Below are 12,609 nucleotides of genomic sequence, written 5' to 3'. Positions count from 1 at the left end.
TAAAAATAAAAACTTCTCTCTCTCTCATCCACATTATTTTTTTCTTCCTTTTTTTCTTCTAACAAACAATATTATTTATACTAAAGATGATTGGATGGATTAAGTCTCATAATGAACTAGCAATAATATGGTTCAAATTCGCCTTTAGTACTAAGTGGCTGCCAAAGGCGAATTTAAACCAATTATTCTAGATTGTGAGACTATGCTCATTCCTCTCCATCTTTCACTTTCAAATAAAAAGGAATATCACTAGACCGTAGTACTAAGTGATATTCCCATATTAAAATAAAAAATAAAAAAATTTCACGTGTGGGGCATATGGTGGTAAGAAATAAGGAAAACTTTGAGTTTTAACGATAAGGACAAAATAAAGGGTAAAATAAATAGTAACAAAATTCATTTTTTAGTGTAAAAATATGATTTTTCGTTAAAATAAACAGTAAACTATTTTTGTTAAAGTTCCTGAGAAATAAACAAAACAACAGTCTCAACTGTCACCCGAGCGAGTCAACAGAAAAAAAAGCGTAGGAGCAGAGAAGAAGAAGAAGCAAGAATGATGAGGCCCGAGATTGTATTGTTCGGAGACTCAATCACCCAACAATCCTTCCGACCAGGTGGCTGGGGCGCCGCTCTAGCTGATTCTTACTCCCGCAAGGTCTCTCTCTCTTTCTAACTGTTAATGCAAATCAGGAAATGTTGGTAATTTTTGGTGATGGTGTTTGATAGGCCGATGTAAAAGTTCGTGGGTATGGCGGGTACAACACGAGATGGGCACTGTTCTTGCTGCAGCACCTCTTTCCTTTGGTAAATTCTTATGCTGCATCCTCTGCAATTGTTTACTGTATCGTCTTCAAAGGTAAAAGCTTTTCTGGTTTGTTGGCATTGGAATTGCGTTTATTGGGTTTTATTCGATTTAGTTTTTTGTTAGTTAAATTGGGTTTTTTTTCGATTTCTCGCTCGTATTGCTTTACATTTCTGATTGTGCGTTTGATTTCAGAAAGTCAATGTCTTTGTTTGCTAGTATTTGATAGTATTGCTGATAGATCAAGTTATCATGTTGAGATGTTAGATTAGATATGTGATCAGTATGCATATGACTCATATGATATGAGGGAAATAAGTGTTGGTTTTGGAAGCGTATGCGAAAATCGTAGAAGTGATGGCCGCCATTATGTGATAAAAGGATAGGATTTGATTGATGCGGAAACGTTTATGGAAGTGACAGTATCCCACTGTGAATGTGCAGGATTCTAAGAAACCTCCTGCTGCTGCCACAATTTTCTTTGGGGCCAATGACGCAGCTGTTTTAGGCAGAACAGGTGAACGGCAACATGTTCCCGTTGAAGAGTACAAGGAGAATCTCAGAAAAATTGTTCTTCATCTCAAGGTTCAAATTTGTTTACCTTTCTTAATGAATATTTTGGTTTTGCCAATTCAGTCTTTATCCTCATTGCCTGATAGATGCTATTTTATGTATAATACCGACATTGTGGGTAATTTACTTTTGGAAGGACCGAAGGAGCTATTTATAACTACCAATGGTATAAGATTGATAACGCAACTTCTACCATTGCAAGCATCAGCTCGTTATCTTTGCCTCTGAGTTGTATTCACATCATCGCTTGTCCAAGAAACCATAACTGCCCCCGTCTCTTTCTAAATGTTCTGTCAATAACATAATCCTTGGACCTTGTTTTTGAATCACACGTAGAACTGCTAGTTCATTGCATATGATCACTTATTTCTTACCGTGAATTCAGGGTCTTTGATTTCCAGAATGTGTTCATATATGATCTCGGGACTTTCTAAGGGGTGACTATTTTCAGGTCAATTGTTTAACCTATTTCTCATCGAATATAGGGGTTTTGATTGCAGGAGTGTTCTCCCACCATTTTGATTGTGCTTATTACTCCACCACCTGTTGACGAGGATGGCCGTAATGAATTTGCGCAGTATGATTTACTCTTCTCATTTCAGAACTTACTACACACATAATTGTCTTATTGTTGCTCTTCACAATGTTCATGTGATTGGTACCTAACATTTTGATTGTTTAATTGGGTTTCACAGATCTTTATATGGTAAGGATGCTAGTGGACTTCCAGAAAGGACGAATGAAGTGACAGGAGTTTATGCGAAGAAGTGCATTGAGCTAGCTGAGGAAATGGGTCTACGCTCCATCAATCTTTGGTCCGCAATGCAGGAAACGGAGGGTTGGCAGAAGAAATTTCTAAGGTTTGCCATCTTATAAAGCTTCAACTTGTACAGTTTATGGAATAATTGAGCATTAAGTGGTTGCAACCAGATCTTCCCATGCAAAAGAAGCACTATTTACTGATTAATGCCTTAGATTCGGCCATGATAGTCAGATCAAGACCATCTAATAATTTTGTGATCGTTAAATGGGGATCAAAGTTATACGAAGATAGATATACTCTAATTTAGTCCTAGAAATACTTAATTACATCTGATAAGTGTTTGACAGTGTGAGAGATTGAATAATCTGTCTTAATCCTTTGTTTTCCATCGCAGTGACGGGTTGCACCTAACACCAGAAGGCAATGCTGTTGTCCACCAAGAAGTCGTCAAAGTTTTCAGTGAAGCATGGCTTTCTGCCGCGGAAATGCCTTATGATTTCCCTCACCACTCAGAAATTGATGGGAAGAACCCTGAGAAAGCTTTCCAGCAACGATGCATATAACATCAACTCTTCGATTGCTTCAAGTTTTACAACTTTTCACAAGCAAATGCTATATTGGCATTCACCCCGAAGCACATTGCTTCTTCTGAAGATGTGACATAGAGAAGTGTCATTATTTTTTTCGCCATTTGCTTGATTAGTATGTACAACAAAACTCCCTATGGGAAACTTGAAATCTTTCCATATCTTGTTCATTCAAAATTGTAAGAGTGAAATCTTTCCATATATTGGGGAATCCGAACAGAGGCCCTCGGGTCAAGGTAAATGCTCTTAGGGAAATAGTTTCAAACTTCAATTTTCTCCCCTGTACTACGCTCTTTTGTTCTAAGTCCTCGATTTTCTTTTGATTTATTTAGTCCAAGGGGTTTTAGAATAAAAGAGAAGAATGCAGAAAGTGAAAATGGGAGCGCAAAGTCATTTTCTGCAATCGTAAATGCAAACCAAACTCATTTCTCAGCTCTTTTATACCCTTATTTAAGTGTGACATTCCTAATTTTTAACTTTAAATTTAATTAACAACAGTTAACCAAAAGAGGCAATAAAATGCATGGCGTTATGCAAACCATTGCAATTAATAAATTTGACAGCTTCTAAGAGTGAAGTCTCTCTTAACGACTTTTACCAAATTAACTTCATTAATTGGAGCAAAACCGATTTTTACTCTCAAATTTGTCCTAGTTGACTTTGACTTTCTTTGGCCATGAACCAAAAGATGACCCTTTTTTTCTTCTGCACGCTCGTGTTAATTTTAGTCCGTTAATTCTCGTTTAACGTATTTAATCAGGGGGCCAAAATTAAAATGGGTCTCTAAGATGAGAAAACTGGGGTGCCAACATCATTTTCTGCTAAATAAACATTACATAACGCCATTACATACTTATGAACTTGAGTTAATGGATTTAATTACAGTCGGGATAATATCCAACAAATTAAAGAGAAAATTTATAGGAGCCAAATTTTGAGACCAACAAAGAAAACCCTAGTGGCAAAAGTATGTAAATTTAGCTCATGCGATCAATCATGACCGTTGAATGAAGCAAGATCAACGGTCATGATCTATCTTTATAATAAATGCATTTCCTCCTTCACCTTTTAAGCAAGCAAGAGTACAATGGGGACAGCTCCCAAAACAGAAGCTACCCCATTTTCCTACTACTAAACTCTACCATATTTTGCTTAGAGCATCTTTAATGGAGCTCAACAAGCTCAGGGAAAACCTCGTCTCTCAAATTCACGTTCCGTTGCTCGCGCCGGAGAATTATGTCAAACCTTACACAACGAAAGATGAGTTTCTCTTTGAAGCGTCTTCGTCTTCAAAGGGAAACTACAATTACCTCCAAGATTTTCACCACCTTGATCATCAATTTCAGGTCAACGTCTCCTCTTCAAACCCTATGTTTGGGACCCACACCCCATGTTTTGATCCGTACAACGACACATCCTACCCGTACGATCAAAATTCATCTCATCAAGATGTGAACTTTTACGAATGTAAGCCTCTAAATGTTGCAGAAAACAATGGGGCCCATGGCCAAGTTTTGGACAATTTACAAGGTGGGTCCTACTTGAAATTCTCAACTCATCACAGATTATCAAATCCATTAGATCATGTGGTGGGAACTTCATCTCATATGACTGCAACTAATTTCCTGCCGTTGGATTGCTCTCAAGATATTAAACCCGTGAACTTTTTGGTGCCGGATGAGGTCTCCTGCATAAACAATGCAGACCAAAATGTGTACTACAGAAAATTTGGGATGAATGGTAAAAGCAGAGTTACCGGAGTAACAAGAGGGTCAACGGTGAAAGGTCGAAAGAAGTCAAATGTGGTCAAGGGTCAATGGACAATTGAGGAAGATAGGTAAAAACTGAAAGATTAAAACTTTAATTGCATTTTTGGGTAGCTTAAGATCTCTAATTAATGTGAAATTTGTGTTAATACAGGCTCTTAATTCAACTGGTTGAGCAATTTGGAGTGAGGAAATGGTCTCACATTGCTCAGATGTTGCCTGGGAGAATTGGGAAGCAATGTAGGGAGAGATGGCATAACCACCTAAGGCCTGACATCAAGGTATTCAATAATCGACCGACTTATACTTGTTTAGCATTGTTTTTAGAAGAGGGAAAAGCGCATCGTCGTCATGAAGTATTTGGATTTTGAATAAAAGCGCTTACAAGTGTTTTATAAATAAGCAATCCCAAACATGAATGATCATTATAGAACTAGACATGCTAATTCCATGAAAATTGTCTTTAGGTTGCAATACACTTGGCGAGTAATGCTACATGAATCACACTTACATTCGTCTAGTTGCGTACTGTGACATTACTAATAGTTAGTGGTGTAGTAACGCGTGGTACAAATCTAATACAAGAAAGTGATGCAAATGGTTTTGTTTTGTTTTATTAATGTCAATTTTATTTGTTTTGCAGAAGGACACATGGAGTGAGGGGGAGGACAAGATACTGATACAAGCTCATGCAGAAATAGGAAACAAGTGGGCAGAAATTGCAAAGAGACTGCCCGGAAGGACCGAAAACTCCATCAAAAACCACTGGAACGCAACGAAAAGGCGACAATATTCCAAGCGAAAATGTCGATCAAAGTACCCTAGAGGCTCCGTTCTGCAGGAATACATCAAGAGCTTAAACCTAGACTCGGCAAGCAACGGCACAGGGCGGCAGCGAAAGAACAGTTCAGCTAACAACAACGGTGTCAGCACCAGCACCAAAGCAGCTGCAGCTGCTCATCAGCCACAAACCAACCTGGAGTTTTCGTCCGCAAATGATCAGTTCGTTCCGAGCTACAACGATTTCAATGAGGACCCCAATTTTTGTTTTGACGAGAACATCTTCGAGGAAGGGTGTAGCATCGACTCTCTGCTCGATGACATCCCTTGCGCTCCTGATGTTGGTGAGAAGAACAGTAACTTTGATGGTAAAAATCAGATTGATTACGGTAATGTTGACAAGGGTAATTTTGATGAGAAGGGTTTTGATGTGGAGATGCAAGTGGATTGGGAGAGTAATGAAGTGAAGAAGGAGATGGATTTGGTGGAGATGATATCTCAAGTGAACTAATTAATAAGCTGAATTCATAGAGTTGAAGAAAGAGAGAGGGATGCAATCAGCTTTGAAGTCGATCGAGTTTTGGTTATCTGTGTAGAATTTTGAATGTAACCAAGAGTATATTTCCGTTTTTCTCTCGTCGCATGATCATCATATGATGAGAGATAGAGAGAAAGAGGCGTAGCGGGATTACACGGTTTTATTACAATAACATAATACAGAGGTTAATATATGGTTTATGCATGGAGGTGAAGAAAAGTATACTTTCAATAATGATTAATGAATATGTACTAAAAAAATAATAATAATGATTAATGAATAAGGGATACGTGATTTTATCATAATATATATACGTACTCTTGCTGATAGCTTTTGTATGTGTATTATGGTTTTGAGTGTATCACGTACGTGTTCTTGCAGTTGCTAATAATGTTTTCAATTATTAATTAAGTAGGGTTTTACAGTGTTACATGTTTACTTAATTGAATTTTTTTAGGCCAAATTGAACATTGAGCCGACCTAGGTGCAAGCAGATTATGTCACATAATCTAATTACATAATATGATAATTGTCATAGAAATATTAATCGTAACGAAGTATTGCCTAAGTCCGACAAGTTATTTGGCGATCGATAAATTAACATACTCTGAGGCACATTGAACTCAATTTTAATCTCTCTCTGCTCTCTGAAACTCAAAACTTGTCAATTTACTCCTTGAAACTCAAAATTCATTTTATATTGCCTTGCTTCTATTTTTTTAACAAGTTCATCCATTCAAAATTTATAATTGGCAATATGCCAAATTTTCCCTGAAATAAAATGAATAGTAAAAAAGAATCATCTTCTCTCTTCACCAATCACTTCCATTAAGAACATAAGAAATAACGAAATCAATGTAACTAATAATGAGGTGGCTAGAAATGGAGGGAGAAAGGATGAATGTATGGATGATTATAGAGAGAGGTCGGGGAGATGAAATGCATGAATTGTTTTTGCTATTTTTCTTACTTTTCCTTTTTTAATATGTTACATAATGTTTAAAAATTAAATTAAATTTTCTTTTATTTTATTTTTTTCAATTTATGTGGCACCATTTGATTGGATAAGTGACCTTTGTACTTGTGCCACGTCAGTCATAAGTGGGTCCTAATTATACCACATAAGTAAACTTAACGGTTATTTAATGGAATACATAGAAACAAGCAGAAGTGTAGGGAATATTGAGTTTCAAGGAGTAAAATTGAGACTTTTGAGTTTTAGGGGGCAAAGTGTGATTGAACTAGAGTTCCAGGGAGCAACGTGGCGACTGTTGAGTTTCAGGGGTAAAGTGAGATCAAAGTCCAACTCTTGGAGTAAGATGACGACTTTTGAGTTTCAATTACAAAGTGGGATCGAAATCGAGTTCCACGGAGTGTAGCTAAAAATAAGCCTGAGATTAAAGCAAAGTTCCAAGGAACATAGCAACAAAGAAAGCCAAAAAGTAACTCATGATGTAAACTCCCTGCTTTGTTTTGGGACAAACTGTTTGGTTAATCTAGGGTTTGCTCTAAGTGCACCGTGACCGTGACCGTTGGATGAAGTGGTAGGAAGCCCAATTAACGACAATAAAAGCAAAAACAACCCAAAAGATAAGATACAAGGCAAGCAAAGCAAAGCAGCCAACGACACGACTGCTTGACGAAGAAATTAATGTTTCGTGCATGTCCAGTAATTAATATTTAATTGAAATCTCTTTAGGAATCTTTCCACAAAAGAATTTAGCCTTACTCTATATATTGTAAACTATCGTACACACATGAAATAATTCAAGGAGTCATATGTAGGAACTATAAATGGTTAGTCTTCAACAAGGATCACAAACAACATATCTTACATATAACATTTACAAGAGTTGGCATTAAAAACAGATCGACCATACCTGAGAACCCATCTGTCCAGCAACAAAGACAGCAACAACACCAACCAAAAGATCTGGTGCAGGCTGTGTTTACTGGTAACGCATAAGAATTCTTCTACTCACTCAAGACCTTATGTTCCAATGGTGATAGAACCCTGATTACAGAACGTGTTCTTTGTGAGCAGGGAATCCTTTATTATATTTAACTGAACTTCTCCAACCTCCATCTATCATGATGATTGGATAGCAACTGCTATGAACTGCAGCAATCAGTTTCCTTTGACGTGGAGCAATGCAAGCATCCTTATCACGTCCCATATCCCTTAATTCTAAGAGATCAGTTATTGACATGGCCATGACTCCTAATTGGTTTAAACCCACGTTTAGGTATCCTTATCATGATATGTGTAAGTTCAAAACCTAACATCATATTTCTACAATTTGTTTTGGATCGATAAAAAAGTTTGAGTTGTTTTCGGGGTTTAGGGTTACCGATTAGATTGTTTGGTTAGTTTCGGGGTTTAGGGTTTCCGATTGGATTTGTCTGGTTAGTTTCGGGGTTTAGGGTTTCCGATTCGATTTGTCTGGTTGATTTCTTTCAACTATCATATTATTATTATGATGACGGCGATGAGCCAAAACCTAATAGGTTTCCCGCTGTTTCACCAGAAGAAAAAAAAAATAATAATAATAATCCAATATGCAGTATATCGTATAACAGAAACATGAATACTACTAGGGCAACAAATATTAGGCCCCCCTGGCTCTGGTTGCTGGAATATGGAGAAAACTAGATCATTATGTTCTCCAACAGCAGATGCAAACTTTGTTGCAGATTCTGGAATTGCAGGTACCGCTGCTTCTGCTACAGCTTCAACCTTCTGCGCCCGCAAGGTAGTACTTTTTTTCTTTCCTCTTTTGGCAATAAGGATTGTCTAACTGTGTGTGGTTGTAACACTACGGAGTTTTGTTATAGAACCTGCCAACTTTCTTCCTTCCTCGTCCCCGTCCTTCTCCTTATCCTGTGGATCATCCCATGAATATGGCTCCTGCCCGTTTCGCCGTGGATTAGTTTAACAAGGAAACGAATGCCAAACTGCATCTTGTGAGAGTTGTTTCTGCTTTGGAGCGGCTCAGGTTTGGTTATTTCCGTCAACTACTAAGATTGGAGGTGCTTGATGAGGGCGTGGCCAAAATTTACAGTGCAGTTGTTGAAAGCAAATCCGGCGGCAGCGATATGAGGCTGGTAAACTTTCTGGAAGTGGAAGGTAACTGTTTTATGCTATTATGTTAATTAGCTTGTTAATTTATCATTACAAATTTAGTTGACCACATACGTTAACTCTGACGCCCAGCTACAGTATCAGGTACTTAGTGTTTCCAAGGAGAGAACCTACCGCCACCCACCCTAGCTTTTGGCCTTGGAGTCGACGACAATTCTTCTTGATTCCTTTTTTCTTTTTTCTTTTTTGTTTTTGTAGTGGTCACTATCTCGCTTTGCTCAAGAGAGCTTTGTGGTCGTGGTTGTGGCCACTAAGCCACTCTCTTTTTTAGGAGAGCCTTTATAGAGGTTATGACTAGTTACTCAAATCCCATATCAAATTTGAGCTGGTGATTTTGTAGTTTGTCGTTGGAGGAAAACTCGACGTTTATTGAAAGTAATTCATAACAGGAATTATTGCATCAATATAATTTAGCGTTGATAAACAAATCAATCGATTCCAAAATTTCTGATATATTATGATATTCCAAAATTCTGAAAATATTCCAAAATTCCGAAATTAAAACTAGGAAAAATTAGTATCCGCTCCCTAGTTCTTACTGTTTATTAACTAAGACCTTATTAGTTATCAAATTTTGATTCAAGTCCCTAGCACTAATGTGACAATGAATTTACATGTTTATTATATAATTTTTTAATATAAAAATTAGTAATTAATTTAGGGTTTAATACTCACACCTCTATTAAAGTTTACATGTACCCTTTTTTAATATACCCTTTTTTAATATACCCTTTTTTATATACCCTTTTTTATAAATTAAAAAAAGTAATTAATTTACATGTACCCTTTTTTAATATAAAACCCATTCAAATTTTTTAATCCATGTTTAAACTTATATGGGTACATTCTTTTTCGTTGATTTGAGAATGTATCCATGTTTTGGTACAATAACTTTTTTTGTTAATTTTGGTTAATGTACTCATACATATATGTATATATACACACACACACACACACAAAATATAATAGAGAGTATAATTTATATTTTATTATTTTTAATCCCATAAATTATGGGTTTTATTTAAAATCTCATTAATATAAAAAATTACAAATTTCAATTTTTAATTTTTAATTTAAAAAATATAGTAACTTACATTATTACATTAATGTTAGGGACCTCAATCAAAAACTAAAAACTAACAAGATTTCAATCAAAGAATGTTGATAGCTAGAGACCGCATCCAAAGTGTCCCTTAAAACTAATATGTAATTCCAAAACCTTGTTGAATCAACATTTGGAAGCTTGTTTCCAATCCAAAAATCACCCCTAGCCTAGGTTTTCAAAAATCGAGTGAGAAAACTTGAAACGAACCTTGTTTCCAATCCAATGATGATTAGCATTTTGAAAGACGAAAGCTTTTTTACGAGATCAACTTTTAAGTGTGACTGTCACATTGTGTTATCAATGATCGACTTTCAAGTGTGACAGTCACATTATCACAAGCCAGTATACATAGGCTTACTTTTATCATACAAATAAGTAACGAAGCCATGAAAGTTAGAGAAAATGGATGCCAACAACTACATTCCTACACAACCCCTAATTTTTTTTCGGGATTACGTTCTACACTAACTCCGCCTGTGTAAGTTTATCTTACATTGCCGGTCCCAAGCCCGGATAAAGGAGGAGGGGGAGGGCGTCAGGTAGTCGACATCCGGCACTCCTCGGTTACGTCGAATCCTTATGAAAATGAATCCAGAACGAAATCGCGCTAAAGCTAGGGCGTCACCCGTAAGTGGCGCGCTGTGTGGCCCGAGCACAGTGATAAGTGAGCAAGGGTCGCTGTATCTCCATCGGCACCCGGATGCAGTGTTAAATGAGCAAGAGGGCCATAGAAACTTCTTTTCGAACGACTCCACTCAAAGTTGTTTGGGAGCATATGCTCCTATCAACTTTACACAGGACACACAAAAGAAGTACTTTGATCCTATTAGACGGGGGAGGGTGAAGAAGCTAGGACAGAAGGGTAGAGTTCAAGAGAGTAGAATGCGTTTAGGAACGTGGAATATAGGAACCTTAACGGGAAAATCTATGGAAGTAGTGGAAGTTATGGTGAGGAGAATGATAAATATTATGTGCCTACAAGAAACTAAGTGTGTGGGTCTTAAGGCAAAGGATCTAGAAAACTCAGGGTTTAAACTTTGGTATTCGGGCACAAATAGAACGAGAAACGGTGTTGGCATCATCGTGGACAAGACCTTGACACAAGATGTTGTAGATGTCAATAGGGTAGGAGATAGAATCATGGCAATCAAGATTGTAATAGGACAAGAACTCATCAATGTGATTAGTGCGTACGCACCTCAAGTAGGGTTGGATATGAGTTCGAAGCAGAAATTTTGGGAAGACCTTGGAGACTTGGTGCAAGGAATTGCTCAGACGGAGAAGTTATTTATAGGAGGAGATTTAAATGGGCACGTGGGCAGGGAGACAGGCAACTATGGAGGTTTTCATGGTGGCCATGGTTTTGGGGAGAGAAACGAGGATGGAAAAGCTATCTTGGATTTTGCAATGGCATATGATCTCTTCTTAGTCAACATCTTCTTTAAGAAGAGAGAAATCCGAAAAGTAGCAAAAGAGGTATTAGGAGAGTCCAAGGGCTTTGCTCCACACCAAAAGGAATCTTGGTGGTGGAATGAAGAGGTACAAATAAAGGTGAAGGCTAAGAAGGAATGTTGTAAAGCCTTATACAAGGATAGGACCGATGAAAATGGTGAAAGGTATAGAAGAGCGAAGCAAGAGGCGAAGAAAGTTGTGAGAGAAGCTAAGTTAGCGGCTTATGACGATATGTATAAGCGACTAGATACCAAAAAATGAGAGTTGGATATCTATAAACTAGCTAGAGTAAGGGAAAAGAAGACAAGTGACCTAAACCAAGTGAGGTGCATTAAGGATGAGGATTGAAAGGTTTTTGCTACAGAGAACGCGGTCAAAGACAGATGGAGAGGTTATTTTCATAATCTTTTCAATGAAGGACATGAAATGAGTGCTTCTTTAGGGGAGTTGAGTAACTCAGAAGAGTGTAGAAACTACTCCTTTTATCGTCGAATCAGGAAGGAAGAAGTGGTTGTAGCTTTGAAGAAGATGAAGCATAGAAAAGCAGTGGGCCCAGACGATATACCGATCGAAGTGTGGAAAGTCTTGGGAGAGATAGGTATAACATGGCTCACTGACCTTTTCAATAGGATTTTGAAAACGAAAAAGATGCCAAATGAGTGGCGAAAGAGCACTTTGGTGCCTATCTACAAGAATAAAGGCGAAGTACAAAATTGCATAAACTATAGGGGTATTAAGCTAATGAGTCATATAATGAAGCTCTGGGAAAGAGTCATTAAGAATAGATTGAGGCAAGAGACACGGGTTTCGGACAACCAATTCGGGTTCATGCCAGGGCGCTCAACCATGGAGGCAATCTATCTCTTACGAAGATTAATGGAAAGATATAGAGATGAGAAAACGGATTTACACATGATCTTTATAGATTTGGAAAAAGCGTATGATAGGGCCCTAAGAGATATTCTTTGGAGGATTTTAGAGAAAAAAAAAGTACGAGTAGCATATATCCAAGCTATAAAGGATATGTATGAAGGAGCAAAGACTGCCGTAAGAACTCATGAATGACAAACCGAAAGCTTCCCCATAACTATAGGATTACAT

The 12,609-nt window shown here is 37.4% G+C and overlaps 2 protein-coding genes across 3 annotated transcripts; both read left to right on the top strand.

The window, feature by feature from the left end:
- The first annotated feature begins 470 nt into the window (after positions 1-470).
- On the top strand, positions 471-2,996 carry LOC103455210 (GDSL esterase/lipase At5g62930-like). 2 transcript variants are annotated; one of them, XM_008394802.4, is made up of 6 exons: positions 471-655; positions 727-804; positions 1,247-1,387; positions 1,876-1,952; positions 2,071-2,235; positions 2,533-2,996. In XM_008394802.4, exons 1-6 carry the CDS (start codon positions 554-556, stop codon positions 2,699-2,701), a joined length of 732 nt encoding a protein of 243 aa, XP_008393024.2. In that variant the 5' UTR covers positions 471-553; the 3' UTR covers positions 2,702-2,996. The 2 variants fall into 2 exon arrangements, with proteins under 2 accessions (XP_008393024.2, XP_008393025.2); XM_008394803.3 differs by having other exon boundaries at positions 495-655; positions 727-856.
- An 895-nt stretch (positions 2,997-3,891) lies between these two features.
- On the top strand, positions 3,892-5,782 carry LOC103455305 (transcription factor MYB98-like). The gene is made up of 3 exons (XM_008394891.2): positions 3,892-4,562; positions 4,646-4,772; positions 5,135-5,782. Exons 1-3 carry the CDS (start codon positions 3,892-3,894, stop codon positions 5,780-5,782), a joined length of 1,446 nt encoding a protein of 481 aa, XP_008393113.2.
- Positions 5,783-12,609: the final 6,827 nt, after the last annotated feature.

Source organism: Malus domestica, chromosome 14 (assembly GCF_042453785.1).
Source record: "Malus domestica chromosome 14, GDT2T_hap1".
Taxonomy (NCBI): Eukaryota; Viridiplantae; Streptophyta; class Magnoliopsida; order Rosales; family Rosaceae; genus Malus; species Malus domestica.
Note: the sequence above shows the minus strand (reverse complement) of the source record. Positions and strands in the feature narration are given on the sequence as shown.